The sequence below is a fragment of the Erythranthe guttata genome, chromosome 14, assembly GCF_056151865.1.
Source record: "Erythranthe guttata isolate IM_541 chromosome 14, IM_541, whole genome shotgun sequence".
Taxonomy (NCBI): Eukaryota; Viridiplantae; Streptophyta; class Magnoliopsida; order Lamiales; family Phrymaceae; genus Erythranthe; species Erythranthe guttata.
In genome coordinates this window covers 18,562,322-18,584,042 of record NC_142546.1, presented here as the reverse complement: position 1 = coordinate 18,584,042, position 21,721 = coordinate 18,562,322, and the positions used below count along the sequence as shown (strand labels likewise).

The window sequence follows — 21,721 nt, the reverse complement described above, 5'->3', positions numbered from 1 at the left end:
CAAATTTGTAAATCCTAGTATGTTCGGATAATGTGTTTTTTATTTATAATTTTTTTCTCTCTCTCTTTTACAGAAAATTAGAAATCGATGTAAATTTATTTGCTAATACAAATTAATTATCATATATTTAAATTTTCTTCATATGTATTCCCGTGCATCGCTCGGGGAGAATTGCTTGTTTTCGTTAATACAAGGGGGTTCTGTGTTGTTTACTGTTGGTCTAAATATCTAACACGCAATTGCATGTATCGCAAATAAGTAGTAATGGCGGACTCGTGAGAATCGGATGTCGATTCCACTGGGAATACTCAAATTACCTAATCCTAAGTACCGAATTCTAACAACATTTTTATCCAGCTTACGCAAGATTGTCAAATTTAATCAACTAAATAATTAAACTATTTATAAAAGCAAATAAACACGAGAATATATCAATAAAAACGGATCTAGAATTTTATCTTCCCCCTATGTGATAATTCATCACCTAATTAAACATCTATTATGCAAGTTATGATTCCTGATTATTAACCCGAGACACTAAATTACTCATAATCCGCTGTCGCGTGTATTATGTGTCTATTATTCGTAAACGGTTCACCATATGTCTATGCAAACCAATTATGAATAAAGCATAAAATAACAAGTCTCGTAAACGGTTACCTAAGGTATATCTGTATGTCTACGATAATACATGCAATTAACACACTTATCCGGTGAAAACTACTCGAAGGTTCTTATATCCTTGTTCTAATTACTAACTACCTGTCGATTCAATTATAACAATAACACATAACAACATAAATTAGCTAGGTTCATGCACTAAATAAGATCAGATAGAAGAAATAATCATGGAATTTAAACTTGCATAATATTAGAAAAATAGGTTCGAATTACCACATAGGGTTCTAATAAAATTCTATATTAAAAAGTTTAGCTACTCATGTTCTCTACGAAAAATATAATAAAAATACGAAGATTCTTAAAAGTAGAAAAAGAAAAGTAAAAGAAGAACTATGATGAAGATTCGTCAAGTCTTCGTCTTCAATTATCCGTTCTCTCGCTCCTCTTACTCTAAGATTTTGGAAAAAAAGTCTCTAATCCGTGCTTGGTCTTTGCCCTTAAATAGATGTCCCAACTTGGTAGAAGATTTATGTTTCCTTGTGTGATTAAAAGTCCAAAATTGCTTCTAACGTGTTTTCACACGGCCCCGCGAGAATCAGTACAATTCTCACACGGCCGTCTCAAATCCCGAAACTTTTTGCCCAAATTCTACAGTTGGCACGGTCGTGCCAAAAATAGGCTTATTTTCACGCGGCCGTGCCCGACCAATTTTCAGCTTCCAATTGTTTTCTTCCGTTTTTGCCCGTTTTTGACATTTTTTTCGCTCGTTTCATCCTTAAAACTCCCGAACGTTCAAATTGTACCCAAAACACAAGAAACCAAGAATTAAGCACCATAAAATCAATAAAATTATACAAAAATCCTCGTAAGAAGGTATATATTGAATGTAAAATATACACTCGATATTTACCCATAAGATTAATTATAAATCTTTATATTTACACTGCAAAAGAATTCACTATATTTAATTTTTTTAAATGATTATTAAAATATTTTTATAAAAAAAAAAAAAAAAAAAAAAAAGTAGAAATCCATCATATTTTGGGGTCCAAATGAATTCCTTCAACTGCGTAGAAGAAAAAGAAGCGTTTGGACTTCCTTATTCACCTCAATGCCTCATATTCCATACCAGAAATAACTGCCTGTCATAATTTAGTCAAAAAACAATTCACATTTTCTTGCAATTTAGAAGAGCGGTTGATGCAAATATCATCATCATTGCTTCTTCTTATTCATATCTTTCAAGGAGAGAGGGTCAGTCATCTCTTCCGGCCCATCTCCACCTCATTCAACTAATTTGATTAATAAACAAACATAATAAAAATATGGACCAACGCAAGAAAAAAAAGATCGCCATAGTTTCGGTATGTTCGTTAATCCTCGTTGCTATGGTGGTAGCTCTCGTGATTGGCGGCACCGAAAACGACGAAGAAGATACCGTGCCCGACGTATCTTCCTCCCAAAAGGCAATATCGAGCATATGCGAAACCACCGACTACCAACAAACATGCATGAACAGCTTAGCCGGACACAACAGCACCAACCCTAAAGATCTAATCGAGGTCGCCTTTCAAGCCGCCGTCAACTACATCAATCAAGCCGCCGAGAATTCGTCCACGCTTCAACACCTCGAGACGGACCCAATGGCAAAATCGGCTCTCCAAGTTTGCCAAGACCTCGCAAACCGCGCCATAAACGATCTCCAGAGATCGTTCGCAAAGTTTAGCAATTTCGATATTATAAACGTCGATGACATTTTATTGGACTTGAAGATTTGGCTAAGTGGGGCGATCACACATCAAGAAACGTGCCTCGACGGATTCGAGGACGTGCCCGGAGAATCTGGTCAGAAGATGAAAGATGCCCTTAAAATATCGATGGAATTGACGAGCAACGCCCTTGCTATGGTGGCGGAGATTTCAACGTTTCTCGAAGCTATGGGAATGCAGAGCTTCAGTGGTCGTCGTCGTCTCTTATCGGAAGAATATCTTCTTCCGGTCATCGGACATGGCGGAGAACTTCCCGATTGGGCGGATTTCAATAAGCGTAAACTCCTCACCGCTTCGCCTAAGGAGTTAAAACCGGACCTCGTTGTTGCTAAGGATGGGAGTGGAAAGTACCGGACGATAAACGAAGCTCTCAAAGACATCCCTAAGAAGAGCAACAAGACGTTCGTGCTGTACATCAAAGAGGGTGTTTACGAAGAGAAGGTGCAGATTAATAGTAGCTTAACACATTTGATGATGGTGGGCGATGGACCAACCAAGACGAGAATCACCGGACATTTGAACTTCATCGATGGAACCGGCACCTATCAGACAGCAACCGTTGGTATGTACACTTAAACCTCTATAAATTAATAATTAATTAGATTAATTTAGTGAAATATTAGTACGGGAAAAAAAATATTATTTAATCGAGATTCATTGTCTTCTTGTTGCAGCTGTGCAAGGAGATGACTTCATAGCCAAGGAAATCGGCTTCGAAAATTCTGCAGGCGCGGCGAAGCACCAAGCGGTGGCGTTGCGTGTTAGTGCCGACAAATCGATATTCTACAACTGTCATATGGATGGATACCAAGACACACTCTACGTGCATACGTACCGCCAATTCTATAAGGACTGCGTGATCTCAGGCACTGTCGACTTTATTTTCGGAGACAGCGCAGCCGTTTTCCAAGGCTGCACCCTAGTGGTCCGGAAGCCAATGGACAACCAGCAATGCATCGTCACCGCACAAGGTAGAAAGGACGTTCGTCAGCCGACGGGAATCGTCATCCAAAACTGTAGTTTCGTAGCTGATCCAGAGTTATATCCCGTTCGGCACAAAATCCTATCGTACCTAGGCAGGCCGTGGAAAGAATACTCCAGGACGATTATCATGGAGTCCTTTTTGGACGACTTTATCCAGCCCGACGGATGGATGAAATGGAACGAGACGTTCGCACTCGAAACCCTCTTCTACACGGAGTTCAACAACAGGGGACCCGCCGCTCCGAAAATGAAACGAGTTAAGTGGCCAGGTGTCAAGGAACTGCCACCGAGCCGTGTCCAGCGTTTCACGCCCGGTGAATTCCTTGACGGTAATCGTTGGATACCCCCGACTCAGGTTCCGTATGCGGCCGGGTTCATCTTTCCTGTGCCGAAAGAAGATCCGAACGTTAAGTACTCACCCGTGGTGCCCGAAGAAAATAAAGATTTGGGTAAAAAGATTGACAAGACTTTGTTAACTGCTGCTATTGAATCGAGTAAGGAAAAGGAAAAAGAAAAAGAAAATAATTCCGACTCTTCGTCCACTACCCCACCTAGTTCCGGTGGGACCGTCAATCCAATGCCGGTTGCCGAACCGCTTTTAATTCCACAGCCGGTTACGGAGATAATACAGATAGCTACTCCACCACCAGTTCCAGTTTCACCTCCTCCACCAACTCCAGTTTCACCTCCTCCACCAATCTCGATTCCCGAGTCAGAGATAACAAGTCCTCCGAGTTCATCGCCTACTGGCAGTTCAACTTCGATTCCAGATACAAATGCCGATGCAGCTGCTCCTCAATCGGGCTCGAATTCTCAGCTGGATTTTGATGCATCTGCATTTGCACCTGGTCAGTCAAACAACGTAGATGCTTCTTCACCTCTCTCTTCTACCGGTGCTGCCTCTCCTATCTCGATTCCTCAGTCGATTGTAGACGAATCAAATTCTCCAACTATCTCTCCCATGAGCAGTTCGGATTCGATCCCACAGTCTAATGAAGCTGCCTCTCCGCCTACCGCCACATCAGCATCGGTTCCTCAGTCGAATGATGCAGCCGCCTCTCCGCCTACAGCCACATCAGCTTCGGCTCCTCAGTCAAATGATGCAGCCGCCACTCCACCTACCACCACGTCAGCATCAGTTCCCCCGTCAAATGATGCAGCAGCCTCTCCACCTACCGCCACATCAGCATCAGCTCCTCAGTCAAATGATGCAGCTGCTTCTCCACCTACAGCCACGTCAGCTTCGGTTCCCCCGTCAAATGACGCAGCTGCTTCTCCACCTACTGCCACGTCAGCTGCGGTTCCTCCCTCAAATGATGCAGCTGCTTCTCCACCTACTGCCACGTCAGCTTCGGTTCCTCCGACAAATGATGTAGCTGCTTCTCCGCCTGCTCCTGTTACTGCCACGTCAGCTTCGGTTCCTCAGTCAAATGATGCAGCTGCTTCTCCGCCTGCTCCAGTTACTGCCACATCAGCTTCGGTTCCTCAGTCAAACGACATAGCTGCTTCACCACCATCTCCACCAACTGCCACGTCAGCTTCGGCTCCTCAGGCAAATGATGATGCAGCTGCTTCCCCGACTGCCACCGCAACTTCGGTTTCTCAGTCAGATGCGGCTGTTAGTCCATTATCATCTAATTCAAAGGCCGAAGCTCCCTCAAATAGCTTATAACTAGCCATCCTACATTACAAACTAGAAGCAATATAATTTTTTTTTTTCAAAGTGTAAGTTAAGGATTTGTATTCACTTCCAGTTATAATCTATTAAGTTTGTACATTCCTTTTTTTTTTTTTTTTTTTTTTCCTTCAATGCACTAATGATTCTTTGTTTATAGTGTTTGTGTTGATTATATTTATGTGCATGACTATATAAGATACAAAATAACAAATAAAAATTAGTATATATCTAATCCATATTTTGCAGATTAAAGATGAAGCAATTTTGAAGGATTGAGAGGATGTTTGGCTAAGCTTATATGATGTTAAAAAAAACTTATGAGATGTTAAATAGCTTATAAGCTCTTCAAAAATGTTTGGTAATTTTTTAGAACAAGATCTTATTTTTTTAAAATAATAAATTGTTGGAGAGTAAATAAAATTATTTTTAATAAGTACATCTAGCCCACCTTTTTATTTAAGATCTTATAAGAGCAACTCTAATAGCTATTCTAAAATTTGTCACTTTTTATCAAATTATACACAATGAACTGTGTTTTAGCATATTACTTTTTCCGACACACTCTGATGCATGCATAACTGGTGTTTGCAGATCAGTTAACTTTGAAAAATCACCAGTTTAGATTACAGAAGAATTAAATTTATTGCTATATATGGTTAGAAAGCTCTAGAAGTCTAGTTTCCAACACATAAAACGGTTTACAAAACTAAGATCAGAAGAAGAAGTTATGTTCAGTTTTCTAGAGCCTGCCAGCTGCACTCGCGAAAATTGACAGCTTTGTGTCTTTTGGTATTTATAAGTGTTTTATTTATTTTATTAGTCTAATTTCGAATTATTAATCTTTTTATCAATTAATTAGGTTATATTCTATGTATTTCATTAGTCAAGGTCAAGTTTATTTATTTTCTAGAATTAGAAGATGATAAGTCATTCAAAATTGTAATTTCCTATGTTTTGGAGGGATGTTCCAAAATTCCTATATAAGTACCCTTTAAATGAATTAAATAGGAGATGATTGTCAAAGATAACAAACAACATAACATGATAACAAAACATGATAAACAATAACACAAATTATATAAATTTAAATCATCATGATTTGCGTATTTAAATTCTCATGCCGTACTTAATAGTCTCTGTTGTCATAGTTGTTGTCGTTAGGAGATTCCAGGATATAAAATTGAGTTCATGTTATTTGAGTTCATGTTATTTCATGTTTAGACAATTTTTTTAAATTGATAACATGATTTTTAAATTATATAGTTAAGAAAATTTATTACTTAGCATTGGATCTATAATTAATATTTAGGAAATAAAATATTATAAAATTACGATTAACATTAAATTTATATTTTTGGGGCATATATGGTGAAATGTCATGGGAGACCAAACTAAATCCCATTTTCTATAAGTGGTGAAATGGTGAAATATTGTCCAAATTTTGGTGAAACCCATTGGAGACCAAAAACACCATTGTTCCACAAAATGGTGGAAGAGTAAAAGGGTGTGCTACCGGTGGGAGATGAACCCATATTTTCAACACCATAAATGAGATTTGGTGAAAAAATGGTGAGATCGGTCGGAGATGCTCTTAGGGCGGTGGCGGCTCTATGATTTGTGACGAAGTTAGGACTGGCGGCAAGGGATTTGAGGTGAGTACCTCGGTTTTTTTTCATTAGTTGTTTTCATTTTTTATTTTGCAATTTCATGTTACATATTGTTTCTCGTTTTGTATTTTTTCTTCAGTTTGATGTTTGTATTTGGAGAAGTCATTGGTAATCTTTTTTTTTTGCACTCAATAATGCAAATTCTGGATTTTTTTCTAGTAATCTGTTTTCTGGGTGAATGATTGGTATTTTACTGTTTGCAATTCAATAATACAAATTCTAACATTCAGTTTGCTATTTGCTGTTTACGGAGTGCGTCATTTGCTATTTGCAATTTGCAGTTCATGGAGTCATTGGCGTCAGTTTACTATTTGCAGTTCACGATAGACGGTGGCGCGAAGGTAGTGTCGTTTTAAGAATATGAGTTTGTACAATAAATATTATATTTTTTTTTAACTAATTTATTTAATTTTTTTTGTTAATATTTGCAAGGAAGATGTTTGAGAATTTGTTTTAAGGGTATTTTTGACATACTAAATATTATGTCAAAAATTTTGATTTGACTAAGGGTATTTTTAATTTGACTAGGGTATTATTTTTGATTTGACTACGCTTATTTTTAACATAATAAATATTATTAATTTATTAAAATACGAAGATTTTAACTTGAATTTATACATAAATTATAATATAAACAGATCTATAACAAATACCCCAAAATTAAATCCATTACCCACATCACCCAAAACAAACTTTAATCCCAACCCATCACCCCAAGCAAAAGAGCCCTAAAAGTGAAAACGACTCGAGCTATGAATTGGTATTCAAATAAAATTAACGCAACCTAATAAGTTTCTTCGGAAAAAGAAGAACCTAGCAATTTAAATGGCAGCCTCTTCGTCGTCCCCTACGACGTCGTCTTCTTCCTCCGACGTATCTCGCCGCCGCCGCCGCCGCCATCGCCGTCACAAAACAGACAAAGATCCTCTCAGAGTCAGCAAAAAGAGCCGCTCCCACACAAAGCGCCGCCGTAAGCATCATTCGGCGTCTTCCTCTGAAGGCTACACCTCCTCCTCCGAAGATTACAGGTAAACAAACACATTGAACCGATTTATCAGGATTTTTTTTTTGAATTGGATCTCCTTGTTTTATGGATCTCGATTTTGGAGCTTTTTTTTTACGTTATTCTTTCATTGAATTAAACCTGAATTCCTCTACTTGATGCTTTTGCTTATGATTCTGCAATTTTGCTGATTTAATGCTGTTTATCAATAATTTAAGGTCGAAGTTAATACTCAAAAGTTTAGACCAAGTCTTATCTTTTATTAACTTTAATCTTTTCAGTCGATTTTCCTGTTTGGTTGCGCTGAACTAAGAATTAGCTAATTATTAAAAATTATTTCTGGATTCTTATTGAATTTTCCCAAAAATAATGTAAAAAAAAAACAAAAGAAATCGGATTCTGATTGATTCTCGTCTCTGTGAAAGTAATCAAGCTTGGAGCAGACTTACCTTCTTTCTTCTCTAAACAATTTCAATAAAATACTTCTCCCAAACACTGCTTTAGACTAAAGACTACAAGGAGAAGTTTGAGCTTTGAAAGATCTAGTTTTTAGTGGAAGTGATATTTAGCCAATCGTACTGAATTTATGATTTGTATAATATTATCTAGGTAGCTTATTTTTTTATCAAACGTTATGGTGTTTAGCTGATAATGAAACGATCAAAGTGAATTTGATGAATCTTCTGTAATCAACGCTGGCTTAAAATATTGAGAGGCAAGCTGGCTGTCGTTTCATGCTTTTATTACAACACAAAGCTTGTTTTAGGTGTTTTATCATATGCCCTAGCCAAAATACTGTCTTCGATGGAACAGAACACCTCCTCGTTCTACTTTTATCTTGTGCTAAAAGGAGTGTGAATTCGTCGGATATTGTTTCATGTTTAGCTATATTTTTTTTTGCTATTAGGGTGTTATTGTGCTTGTTGTTTAGCATACATGAATATAGATGTTCTCCTAACATCTGTGGACATAAAGTAATTTTTAGGTATTTGGGTTAGATAGTTCTACTTATATCCTCATTATAGATGTATAATGTCTGGTTGTTGTGATGGAACCTAAAGTTGTGATCTTTATGCAGCTCGAATCAGAAATCAAACTTTTGTTATTTAGTGTAATTTGATGAATCTTAATGTAGGTGTGTCTTGGAATTGAAAAGATAAGTCACACTGGCACCCCTTCTCTTAATGACAAAAAAGACTCTTTTCTTTGAAATTTAACAAAGAACGATTGTTGTTATTGACTTCTTGATAATCTACCTTACGCAGATCATGTTATGGGAATATTTTTTATTTCGGTGAAATGTCATTTAGATGTTTATTATGTTGCCCCTCGGTCCAGTATGAATGTAAAAATATACTATAGTGGGCTTGTATTTTTTGACATATGTTTGAGTTTTAAAAGTAGTCTGAACTTTTGCAATATTAGTTGCCGTGAAGTAGAATTTGGTAACATAAAAAGCTAGTATTGAAATATATACTACGGTAACAATTATTTAGGTATTTGGTCAGAGGCGGATTCTGGGCTTTGTGATCGATTGTCATGCAGTGAAACTTGATTAGGAGAGTGCTCTTTTTCCATCTCGTTTGGGGTGCGGGGGGGTGGGGTGGGGTGGGGATGTATGTGCTGCGATGGGGGCGTTACTTTCTTGTGAAAAAGAGAATAGGGATAGGGGAGAGAGAAATGAACACAGAGGACAAAAAAAAGGGTTAATTCCGATATATAACCATACACCGAAAGCTCTTAGATTGTCTTTTACATATATCAGATGTAGAGTTAATGGTAACGATTCAAATTTAACATGGACCTTTTCAAATGTAACACGGACCTTTCATGATTTATCCAAAAAGCATGTGATATGAGTAGGCCAAGCACTTAAAAGCAAACTGTATTCTTGTTAGCAATGCAGAAATGTAGAATGACTGTAACAGAGCATGTGAACTAGTACGGAAATTTTAATTGGATCCCCTTTAAATTGTATGTGATCTCATTATATATATATATACATATTGTTCGTAGCAAACAAATTGCTATGTATTTGTGGAATGACCGTTTTGTCTGCATAAAGAATGACGTGAAATCGTGAATGATGTTTATCTCTGTACGTTCAAAGAATACTCAAACCTGATATCTGTTTGTTATAATGCGGCTATGAGATGGACCTGATTGCCGGAGTACTTGTCTATTAAATTTAAATTTAGTTTCAATTCCGTTTTTGTCTTTCAGTTCTTCTGACAGTGAACATCAAGTATCTTCAAAGAGGCATAAACGGAATGATAAATCAAAGAAGGTAGTCATTTGAATTTTTTCGCTGATTTTGTTGCTTAATATATCTTGGTCTCGCATCTTATTAGAGATTTACTGGTCTTTTGCATTTCAGAGCAAAGATAAGGAGAAACGAAAAAGTCATAGCCATAGGCGGCATAAACAAAAACCTAAAGAGGTACGGATATATTGTCTTTCTAGCCTTATCAGTTTTTGTTTGCTCGCTGCATCTTTAATTTATGGTCGAGATTTTTGTTGAAACATAATTTTATTTGAACTTTAAAGCCATGAATTGTTCTTAAAGCTGTTTTAGTAAATTTTTCACGTCGATGCATATTTTTGGTTTAAGATGAGGTTCTTATAGTACTTTCGACTTTTTTTATGAATGGCTCTTCGAAATTGGAGCTGGTGCCTGTAAAATGATGTCATGGTTGCCTGGATGTTTCGGTCTTGGTTTTGTCCTGCCAATGTGAGACATATACAGAAGCAGCAGGAAGAGAGTAGTGGTCCTGTGCAGCTTTCAAAGGTAAATTTCGTTCTGACTAAAATATGAAAAGTATTGTAACCGATAATTTAGTGGACTTTATTGAGCTATGTTTTTTTGCTAATTTATAATATATCTGATCCAGTTCTTGGGACGGGACAAAGATGATGTTGCTCGTCGAAGTGCTGTCTCTGGGAAAAAGGTCCGTATTACCCCTCATTTTGCATATAATGGCCTATATATGTATTAAACTGTAATATGTGTTAGTTTACTTTCAACTAGATTTAACAGACACCGATTTAACTTAATCTCATGGTGTTTTTCCCAATAGAACCCTGCACCCCATCAAGTTATAATCTTTAAAAGTTACAACTAAGAGAAATAATGATCTGAATATAGGTCCAGACCTACGCATATGGTATTATAAAACCGAATGTTGGTTTTGAAGACTCGGCTTTCTTTCCCTATGGTTGGAATTTCTATTCAATTATTTATTTATCTTTTTGTATTCTTAAAATTTTCTCATTACTTTCTTGGATGAAGAAGCGCTGGGTCATACTGTAAAATTAAAAAGATGGAAAATTGTAATTGTAATTTAGTTGATGGAGGGTGATATAACTTTTGTTCTGGCAGAGGGTAAAATAGTCATATCAAAACAAGGGTTGATTGGGTTTTCTAGTGGTTGAAGTTTGAGGGTTTCTTTTCAGTATTTTATAAAGTGTAATCCTACAAAAAGAATAAAGTAGAAGCCTGTCTGAATTACTTTGGTTAACACATAATGGAATAGTAGTTAGTATTTAGGGGCTGACTATAAATAGTGAAAAAAGACAATTCACTAGTCTCCATGTTCTGAATGAAGCAGCTACTATCACAGTACATTTTATTGCTATTATACATGGGCGCAAGTATGATATGGTGTTTTTTTTCTCTCTCTCTCTGTCTAGATATTGTTGAAGGTTGACAAAACAAAGGAGGACAAGTTGGCGGAGAACAATCGAAATGAACTGTTGAAGTTTTTGAATTCTAGTTACGATTAAGGTTATCGGGACAGCAATGCCAGTTCATTACAATCGATGATGTAATATTCAAGGTTATTTTCCTGGAATTGTCCATTAATACTGTCTCATGAGAACACTATACTTGTTGGGTTTTGGTAAATCTTCAGGTTTGATATATGCAAGTTTAGGGTGGTGTATTTCTGTGATATGATATCCTGGTTGAGGAAATTCCCCTGTGGAATCTTGGTTTGTCCAGATATTCAAATAGGAACATAGTTTTTTGGAATATATGTGGTTCAATTGATTATTATGCGTTAGTTTTGTTCAATAGTCCGTTTAGTACATGAGCTCCGACTGTTTGACGATCCATGGGTCTCTTTCCTTTGCCTTTACGGGCTTTTTTGGATCCAAATGGGTCTCTTTCCAGGTTGATCTTGGTTGCTCATACCGTAAAACATAAGTTGGTGCAGAATAACCTGGTGGGGAATTCATTGGTTGACATGGTGGAAATGTGGAATGTGTAGGAAATGGCTCTGTTTCATTTTCGTTTTCCATATCTTTTTGCGCATTTAATATCATCCATTCCTTACCAATTTCCAAGAGCGTTGCAAGTTGAAAGATTTCCCAGTATTGTTTCGATAAATAGACAATGGCAATGTATACTACAACTAGAAATTAAAAAATAATACATTTATGCAAATATTTAAATAATACAAAATAATTATTCTAACATTTACCTCATCGACCATGTTTCTCCCGCTACCGCAAACTTTTGATCCTTCTTTAGTTGTCTAATGCTAGTGGTTTCATAAAGATGTTTGGTTAGAGACCTATGCGCAAAAAACCCCTATATATATTAATTACTTTTATAAATATATCATTGGGGTATTTTAGGTTAGCCTAGCGTTTCTTTCTTTTATATATAAACTAGCATTTTCCCCCGTGCAATGCATGGGATATTATTTCAAAAGTGAAAAGGAATAATCAATTTAATATATAATAAAATATAGTACACTAATATGAGATTGATAATTGTTGAAATTATGGTTAGAAAATTAGTAGAGAAAAAAATATTAAAAATAAATAATATGAGATGTACCATTATTGTAGGATTCTTCACGATTTAGTTTTTAATTTTGATAATTATTAAAAATTATAGTTAGAAATTAATATAGAAAAGATATTAAAAATAAATAATTACCTAAATACCATTAGGATTTTTAGGGTTGGCAAACGTTTTTTTCTTTTATATATAAGATATATAAATATTATATACCCTCGTATAGCTAGTTGGTCGGATTCTTTTGCCATCCATATTCAACAAATGTATCAAGTATATATCATTTAAAAAAAAATTAATTACCTAAATGTGTATATATATATATATATATATATATATATATATATATATATATATATATATATATATATAGTTAAAATGTGCTTAAATTGGACGAAAAATGAAATAGAACCCAAATTAAGCAAATTTAACATAATATGAAATATAAATAATGGGCCAGGCCCAAGAGTAAATAATGGCGAAGGATGAGGGAAAAACCCAAGGGTAAAATAGTAAATAAAGTATTTTATGGTCACTAGGGTACTGCTGGTCTCGCTCTATAAAATGCACAATTGTTATGGATTCTGAATTAGGGTTTTCTCGCTGTTTTGCCATGGCAGCCAACTGGTTGGTTTCAATGAGTAACGATTTTATTTGATGTTGTTTTTGTTTATGGATTTATTTAATTTGATGAATGGAGAAAGGCACATAGTTCTTCTCAGGAATCCTATATTAGAATGATTCCCGGGATTTTATTTGTGCACAAATCAATATGTGTTTCATCCTCTCTGCTTAAGCCTTCACCTAATTCTCTAATTTATGGAGTTGCGCTTCAATGTTATTGGATGACATTTTTTCCTCTTTTTATTTCATTCATTCTTCTTTTTTTTTTTTTTGCCCTTTACATCCTGCTTATGTTTTCATCAAAATTCTGTGTGGGTGTGTATTTATTTTTTGTTTATTTTAAACAAAGAACTAACGTTTTCCTCTGTTCCGTGAATGTTTGCACTCTGGTAGCGGAGTTATTTGAGTTGTACATATACATTTTAAATCATTTCTCTGTTATTTTAATATTTTCTATTGTTTGACTTATTTTGTTTTTTGATGGAAATCTATATAACTTAGTTGATTGTTACATATTTAAATTGGAGTCATTTTTTGATTTGTTTTGAAGAGGATTTATAAGGATTATTTTATTGGGAGTAAGTTATAGGATGTTGTAAAGTAAAAATAAATACGCAATGAGAGTTGTGTAATACCTAAAAGAATTTAGAAAGTGGCACGGGACAATAATGATTGGAATACAACATTAAGGTGGAATTGATCTCATCAATGTTGTTAAAACTGGTCTAACCGGGAACCGGTGCTGGGTCCGGTCCAGTTCATCGTCCAAAACCGTGAAAATGAATATTGGAGTCAGTTGTCAAGAATCAAAAAACCTGCCCGGTTCGACCAGAAATTTTGAAAACCGCAAAACCCCAGTTCTACGATTTAAAAAAAACGCAGGCTGATGTCGAAAGGCCGGAGCTTAGGGCCGGCTGAGGGTTTGTCACTGTTATTGGGGTTGGTGGGTGTGTATGGTGTGGTTAATTTTTTTATGGTAGAATAAAATAATTGAATTACAATTTTAAATTTGGTGTTTAACAAGAGTAAATTATTATCTTTTTTTTTTTTTTTTTGAAAAAGTAAATTATCTTTTCATGATTGTAATTTATTAAATAATTAACTTAAAATTATATATAAATAATTAAAATATGAAAAGTTAAAGGGTAAATTACAAACAGCCCCCTGAGGTATGGTCAAATTACAAAACCCCCTCTTGTTTGGATAATATCATCTATCCATCAACTATGATTTTTTCTTACACCTCTACTCTTATGTTGCCAAATTCAAGTTAATCATTTAGATTCCGTGGAATGTGCTCTAGTTTATACGCGTTTTGTGGAAAAATAAAGTTTCATAAAAAAATACATATTATGATCATCTTGCTTCATAATGAAGAGTTCGAATGGGATAAAACGGATACAAAAGTGATAATATTCTATATAATCTCGAAGATTCTACTAAATTTGAGGAGTTGAGGGGTGGTTGTAATTATCCAAACAAGAGGAGTTTTGTAATATAACCATACCTCAGAGGGGTGTTTGTAATTTACCCAAAGTTAAAAAACTTGAGTTGAGCCGGTTGAACCCATCTAAATGTGACCCAATTGGTTGGCCAGTTTGATGTCCGATTTGGTTTTAACTTATAACAGCACTAATATTTCGCCTAGAGTTTTTTCATGTTTGTTGATGCATTATTTATAAGTTGTACTTTTACGCTGATAGGGTAGTGACGTATACATGTTATCTGTTTTGGGTTGTATTGTTTGACGTTGTAAATGACAAACTTGCCAGTAATTTAAATTTCTAATGCGTTACTTCTCTGCTACCGTATTTATTGTTAAGTCAGTTATTTGGCGTAAGATTCACATTGTATAGTAGATTGATTCGTATTGTATAGTAGATTGCATTCCATGAAATAGGTGTACTATATATTTTAAATGATTTCACTTAATTTCCATATCACGTTTTATTTTTCGCATTTGTTTTCTTTGTAATATTTAAGTTTGCAATGTATATGTTACAATTCTGAAATAAAAGATAAAGCTTATCTTTTTTCTTTTTTACTTCCTTTCATTTTGTTTTATTAAACTATATTTGTTACAAAGAGATAATTGTTTACATATTATTATTTTTCACGTTTTTAAACTTACCCCGTGCATTTTTCTCAAAAAAAAAGAGAAAAAACTTACCCCGTGCATCGAAGGTGAAGTACTAGTGTTATTAAAAGAAATATAAATTTTATTATATTAATTGACCTATTACTAATCGGATGAATATAACACATAATAATGCATTAATAAGAGCAACTCCAATGGAGTTATTAAATGGGTTATTAAAATATACACTCAACACCTACCTTTTGGAGAAAGTCTTAATAAATGGGTTGATCCGATTCTTATTTCAAGGATCTTCCGTATTCGACGGCGGTGCTCCCAACGGCCTCGTGCTTAGCTGGGTTGCAAATTGACCCATCTGTGCTTCCAAATTTCGGATGAAAGCTTGAGTTGATGTCATGAATTGTGCTAAGATGTTTGCGAGATCTCCACCTTGAGGTGGGGCTTGAGGAGGATTTTGGAAACCGGGAGCTAGCCGTGAATAACTAGGCGGTTGACCTTGAGGTGGTGCTTGTCTTTGTCTTTACTGATTTCCTCCCCATGCAAAGTTGGGGTGATCTTTCCATCCCGGATTATATGTGTTGGAGTACGGGTTCCTCTGTTGTCGGTTAGTGTCATTCACGTAATTTAGAGACTCCGTTTCTTCTAAGCACTGGTTGGGACCTTGGACTGTATGGACTTGCTGAGTCTGCAAAGTTGCTACTTGCTTTGATAGCTTTTCTAATTGGGCAGTGATTGTTGTGACCCCGTCTAACTCTAAAATTCCTCCCGTCTTATTGGCTCCGCTATTTGACCGGTCTGATGCCCGCATGTATTTATTTCTAGCTATTCGCTCCAAAAATTCGTATGCTTCGTCATAGGTCAAACTCATGAACATTCTTCCAGCTTCAGAGTCGAGCACATTCCTCGAGTTATCTTGCAATTCATCGTAGAATATTTGCAGCTGGCGCCACTCTTGAAGTCCGTAATTCGGGCATCTCCGAATTAGTTGTTTGAACCGCTCCCACGTCTCACATCAGACTATTCCATATTACTCTATTTTATTTTAGTATAATAAATAATTTTAAGTGAGAAAGACATATGCGTAATTGCTCAAATTATTATTTTAATTATTTTTCTAGAAAACCCAAAATCACTTTTTCATTCAATGGTTCAGATCTAATCTATTTAAAATGAATGGTCATTTAGAGGATATTTCACCTCAGGTAAATTTTAAGCGAACGGAGGCTAAAAAAATCTAATTAACTAACGTTGAAGTTAACAAATCCTCAATTTGTTTCTTTGAAATAAAAATTAAAGAATGAATTGATTCATAGTAAAACTTTCCCATGGACCGAGCTCTACCCCCATTTTATCAAACATTTATGTCCCATCACTAAAGATGTTATGAAGACGATCCTCCTAACTCTATCTCATAGATGAGGTCAACAATTGAATCTAACTTATCCGATCCCCACATGCATATTCATTTTTTGTATTAAAGAAAAAAAAAACATATCTAGTAGCCCCGGTGCTGTGCGAATGACACAAATATATTAGATTTCCAACAAGGCCCCATTCATATCACAAATTACAACCAACCCTACGCGCGTGTTTGACTGATGTCAAATTAATGTAGCCCCATGAAGAAGCATTCATTATTATTGAGTAGATAGCAGATGCCAGCTGACAAATATCTAAATATACACACACACATAATAATGAAATATAATGGCACTTCCAACTCTCATCTATCTCATTAATTACTGCCCTCACCATACCGTCTCTCTATAACTAGGTTGGGCAAATAGTAAATAAAGTAGAATCTCAATAAATTAATAATCTCGCTTAAATAATAAATTTTTTTAGTTCCGACTCAGGGACAATGTGCTAAATTAATAATTCGCTAAATTTATAAGATAATACACATTCAAAAATTTTAAGAAACCCCATATAATATATAAATTAATATTGCATAAAAATAATTCTTAAATTACATGGTACAATTCATTATTTGTAGATCTATGAAAGCTTAATAATATATAATTGAATTGTCGCTTGTTTCTGTTGAAATTCACATTACCAACAATCTCGTCCCCAGGCCCGGTTATGAGGGAAGACGACCAAGGCGGGTCGCCTAGGGCCCCCGATTTTTTACAAATTTTAGGGGCCCCCAATTCTAAAAAAATAGTGCATATATATTAGTATTTGTTGATAATATATATTTAAGGGCCCTTGTTAAAAGAAATTATAACCATATAAATAATTTACACTTATTTTTTTAAATATTATGTAATATAAATTAAGAATTCAAATCAAAATTTTCATAGTAAAAGATTAATCTTTCTTTTTGTTTATGTTACTTTTTTTTTAGAGTAGTACATGTAGTCATAACTATATTATTTGAAATGCTAACTAACATATATTAATTTTGCCTAATTTATTTGTTTCTTAGATGTTTTAATTTTTTATAGTTTTGTTTCATCTTAATATATTGTCCCATAAAATATAGTATGCACTTATTTTAATATAAATGTTAGTTAATAGTTTTAAGCAAATTCTAAATTTTACTGTGAATCAAATATACTATGAGTGAGGGGCATACCAAGATTAAAAAAAGTATTTTTCAATAAAATTTTATAAATATAATTTTTTTGCCCCCATTATTGTTTTGTTTAATTAGTTCACACTCTTTTATAAATTTATTAGGTTTATTTTATGTTTAATAAAAAATTTTATGTTTAAAATCCTATAGATATTTTTACTAAAATTTGGCATGTTTTCACGATTACCTCTAGAAAAAATCAGGGGCGATGCCCCCGAACCCCCAAAAAATTTACCTACCCCGTCATATTATTTCCGGAAAAAAAAAAATTGTTGCCCCAACTAGGGGGCCCCATTTCAACAATGTCTACAAAGCTCGCCTTGGGCCCCCGAAATCCTAGGAACGGGCCTGCTCGTCCCTCACTCTTCTTAACGTGGTTAGAACTTTCGGTATAGTTTTCTCATAACTCAACATAAAATCATTCTATATCATTGATGTTTTTAAGAGCTTCCACTCGTGAAACGAGCTCTATAGTGCATTGAACTAATAGTACTATGAATAATATATACGTAAAAAAATTTAAAAAATATATATTTATTGAAAATAATAATAAAAGTAATTTCATAAATTAATAAGTATTAATTAATGTATAAATTAATAATTATTAATTTATCGATAAGTTAATATTTTGCTAAATTAATGAAATTTTGATGGTCCCACTGTATTAATTTATAGAGGTTTAACTGTAGATTCAGGACAAGATATTTAAATGCACATAGGTCCAGAAAAAAAATAGTCTCGCAAATAAGTAATATCCCCATGTCTTTTATCTAAAATACCTTTTCATAATATAATTTTCATCAGTTTCATCCATTATACTCTAACTTTATCAATATTGTACATTGACCTCGGATCTGAACAAATAAATCACATTAACCCACATTTTCACAATTTTTTGAAAATATATTTTTTTAGAAAATAATTTTTTTATGATTTTTTTTTCCTGCCAGATTTCAACGTTGACTTTTCTTTTATGAATTTTTTTTCCGGCAGTCTCGCCGTTGACTTTTGACTTTATTTTTCTCTCTCTACATTACTGTGTTAACAATAAAATTATTGTCTTAGACAGTAATATTGAATGCCAAAACAGTAATATTACTGTTCCGGGAAGTAATACTACTAATATTGTTGTCCCAAATAGTAATATTATTGCATGAGACAGTAATATTACGATCGGAGACAGTAATATTACGGTCGAAGACAGCAAAATTGCAGGGCAAGACGATAAAATTAATTAAGACAGTTAAATTACTGTCTCATAAAGTAATATTATTGTCTCCGAGACATTAATATTAATGAAATTAATTTTTATAAGAAAAATAAAGGGTTTAAAAAAAAAGGTCAACGCCTGAGACCGCGATCAACCATGGTTGATGTGTCGGCAAAAAAATCAGAAAAAAAGAAGTTTAACAAAAAAAAAAAAAGTCATTGCTAGAGACCGGCGGTGGCTGTCAAAATTTGAATAAGGGTCAAAAATTGAATAATTTATGATATTGAACTAAATTGGGTTGTAGATCATGAAATTGTGGTTGAATTTGGGTGTCAAGGAGTTGGGGTTATTTTAGTATATATGAAAGTGTTTTTCTTATTTTCGAATAAATTTGAATATGGTGGACTTATTTGCAAGACGAAAAAATTGGGTGTCCTTCTTTTAATTAAATGCTCTTGTCATGAATCTATTTGTCATTTACTATTAAGTATTTACTAGTACTAGCAATTCTCCATGCTGTATTGTGTAGCTTTGCAAAAAAACAAAAAGAAAAATTAAATATATTATAATAAAATTATATCGAACAAATGAATACACAATATCCAAATACAATTTTGAATATTTTTTTTTCCTGCAATAGATTGTGTATAAGCAATTCATTTTCTTCTCAATTTATTCATGATGAAAATCGAACAATCCATATGCTGCATAAATTGAAAAATGAAACTTGTATTTTTTTTGGGAAATTAAAGAAATAAATCAATAATTGTTGAGGTGGAAAAATGTGAATGTAACAATAGTTGGAAAACAAAATTATAGTGGTGTCAAAGCTATTATTTCATGTGTTTGTTTATCTTTTCGAATATTTGCTGTCAAATCATGCACAATGCATCTTTTATAATATTTTTTGTGGTATTTTTAGAATGACAAATGTTGAATCAAAAATTTTATATTCATTCATACTTTTGGAACTAGAGAGTGCAAATTTAAAATATATCTCATCAACATATATAAAAAATATATTCTTTTATTAAGTTGTTTGAAAATTATATTTTCTTGCAAAGATTTCTATCAAGTATTTTCACAAATTACAATAGAAGATTCAAATCGAATAATTTTGTCATGAAAAAAATGTTTTTTTTTGTGATAATATATATTTTTTTAGTAACTTAGTGTGATTTTTCTTAGGCACTTTGTATGCTCAAGATTAGACTAAGGGTTGAAGAAAATATTTTTGTAATTATTTAGTTTGCACAGTTTGGAAAAATAACCAATAAAAAATAAAATTGACCTCATTAAGTTTTGAAAATACAATTAAGGGTGCGCACAGTGAATAATTAATTGTATTTCGAGGATGCAAAACGCTTATTATTTTTTCGAAGATTCAAAGTGTTAAAGTGCTATATATTTTTTTTTACTAAATACAAGTCATTTACAATGAGAAGTGGGAGGGCAACTCGAACTCTAAACCTATAACCTATTGGTGAGGGTATATGCTCTATTTGAAAGGTGCAAAGTAAAATTATGCCGCATTGTAACAAAATCATTGACTATAAACTTAATATTTTTTAATGTTTTGTGATAATAGTGGTTGTGTCGACCCTCTAGTTTCTAGAGTTGTAGTAGCGTGCCGTATTTCACAACCAAGGCCTTCTTCCTCTATTTGATATCTGCCCAATTTTGATCGCTAATTTGTTTTTACTTCTTGAATATATATATATATATATATATATATATATATATATATATATATATATATATATATATATATATATATATTGAGAGAGAGAGAGAGAGAGAGAGAGAGAGAGAGAGAGAGAGAGAGAGAGAGAGAGAGCTTATTATAAAGCATTTGTATACGAAACTATACATATATGTACATACGTTTCATTTAAATGCATTCTAAGAGCACCTTATCCATATTTACGTCAACGTGTACTTCGTTTTTCAAATGAGCTTACAGCATAACGTGTAATTACATTTACAACTAGGTGAGTGCACCAAATCAATCGGTTTTGTCAAAACTAAAAAAAAATCCAAAGTGATGTTGATTGAGCAACTCAAGAATATTTGAGCTAAAAACAAAAATAAAATTATTCGTCAACATACAAAATAGATAATAAACACTAGATGACGTGTCGCAGTTTGTTCGATATTTAAATAAGAATATTGTTGGCGCCAGATTTCCGAGTATTGAAGATCAAGGAAATCCGCCGAGTTTTGGAACTAAAAGATTGGCAAAGATTTGTTTTCCATGTTTATTTTGGAAATTATTAGAGTCCTATTTTATAATACTTCTATTAGGACTTAGATTTATTTCCATGTATTTTATTCTAGTTAGGTATCTTTTGTACTTATCTAGAATAGAAGTAGAAATCAACTAGGATTCTATTACCTAGTTAAATAGATTTCTTGAGGTTCAAGTTAGGTCTTAGGGCTTATTTTCGTGGCTATATAAGCCTCCAAGACATACAAGAACCGTGCGCATTATTTGGAAGAAAAACCACTTCATAGCGTCGAAGGTTTGCTAAAGGCGTTCTGCGGAGCAGGACTGTGCCGTCGTTGCACTGTGCCATCGCTGTGTGTGGCAATATATACAGATCTGCTGTATAGATCTCAAGGGAGATCAGCCGCGTTTCTGAAGGGAGTTCAGGCCTGAAGGGAGTTCGAGGCACGCGGTGT

The 21,721-nt window shown here is 34.0% G+C and overlaps 2 protein-coding genes across 2 annotated transcripts; both read left to right on the top strand.

The window, feature by feature from the left end:
- The first annotated feature begins 1,750 nt into the window (after nt 1–1,750).
- On the top strand, nt 1,751–5,207 carry LOC105952551 (putative pectinesterase/pectinesterase inhibitor 58). The gene is made up of 2 exons (XM_012976114.2): nt 1,751–2,952; nt 3,065–5,207. The coding sequence occupies exons 1-2, from the start codon at nt 1,947–1,949 to the stop codon at nt 5,044–5,046; spliced, it is 2,988 nt and encodes a 995-aa protein (XP_012831568.2). The 5' UTR covers nt 1,751–1,946; the 3' UTR covers nt 5,047–5,207.
- A 2,175-nt stretch (nt 5,208–7,382) lies between these two features.
- Nucleotides 7,383–11,776, top strand: LOC105952580 (uncharacterized). The gene is made up of 6 exons (XM_088813549.1): nt 7,383–7,747; nt 9,946–10,009; nt 10,100–10,162; nt 10,469–10,510; nt 10,614–10,670; nt 11,413–11,776. The coding sequence occupies exons 1-6, from the start codon at nt 7,545–7,547 to the stop codon at nt 11,503–11,505; spliced, it is 522 nt and encodes a 173-aa protein (XP_088669675.1). The 5' UTR covers nt 7,383–7,544; the 3' UTR covers nt 11,506–11,776.
- Nucleotides 11,777–21,721: the final 9,945 nt, after the last annotated feature.

Bases quoted from the DNA above. Each gene is read 5' to 3' on its own strand.
- LOC105952551 (XM_012976114.2), top strand. From the start codon at position 1,947: ATGGACCAACGCAAGAAAAAAAAGATCGCCATAGTTTCGGTATGTTCG. The intron at 2,953-3,064 runs GTATGTACACTT...TTCTTGTTGCAG, and splicing joins CTATCAGACAGCAACCGTTG to CTGTGCAAGGAGATGACTTC.
- LOC105952580 (XM_088813549.1), top strand. From the start codon at position 7,545: ATGGCAGCCTCTTCGTCGTCCCCTACGACGTCGTCTTCTTCCTCCGAC. The intron at 10,511-10,613 runs GTAAATTTCGTT...TATCTGATCCAG, and splicing joins GTCCTGTGCAGCTTTCAAAG to TTCTTGGGACGGGACAAAGA. The intron at 10,671-11,412 runs GTCCGTATTACC...CTCTCTGTCTAG, and splicing joins GTGCTGTCTCTGGGAAAAAG to ATATTGTTGAAGGTTGACAA.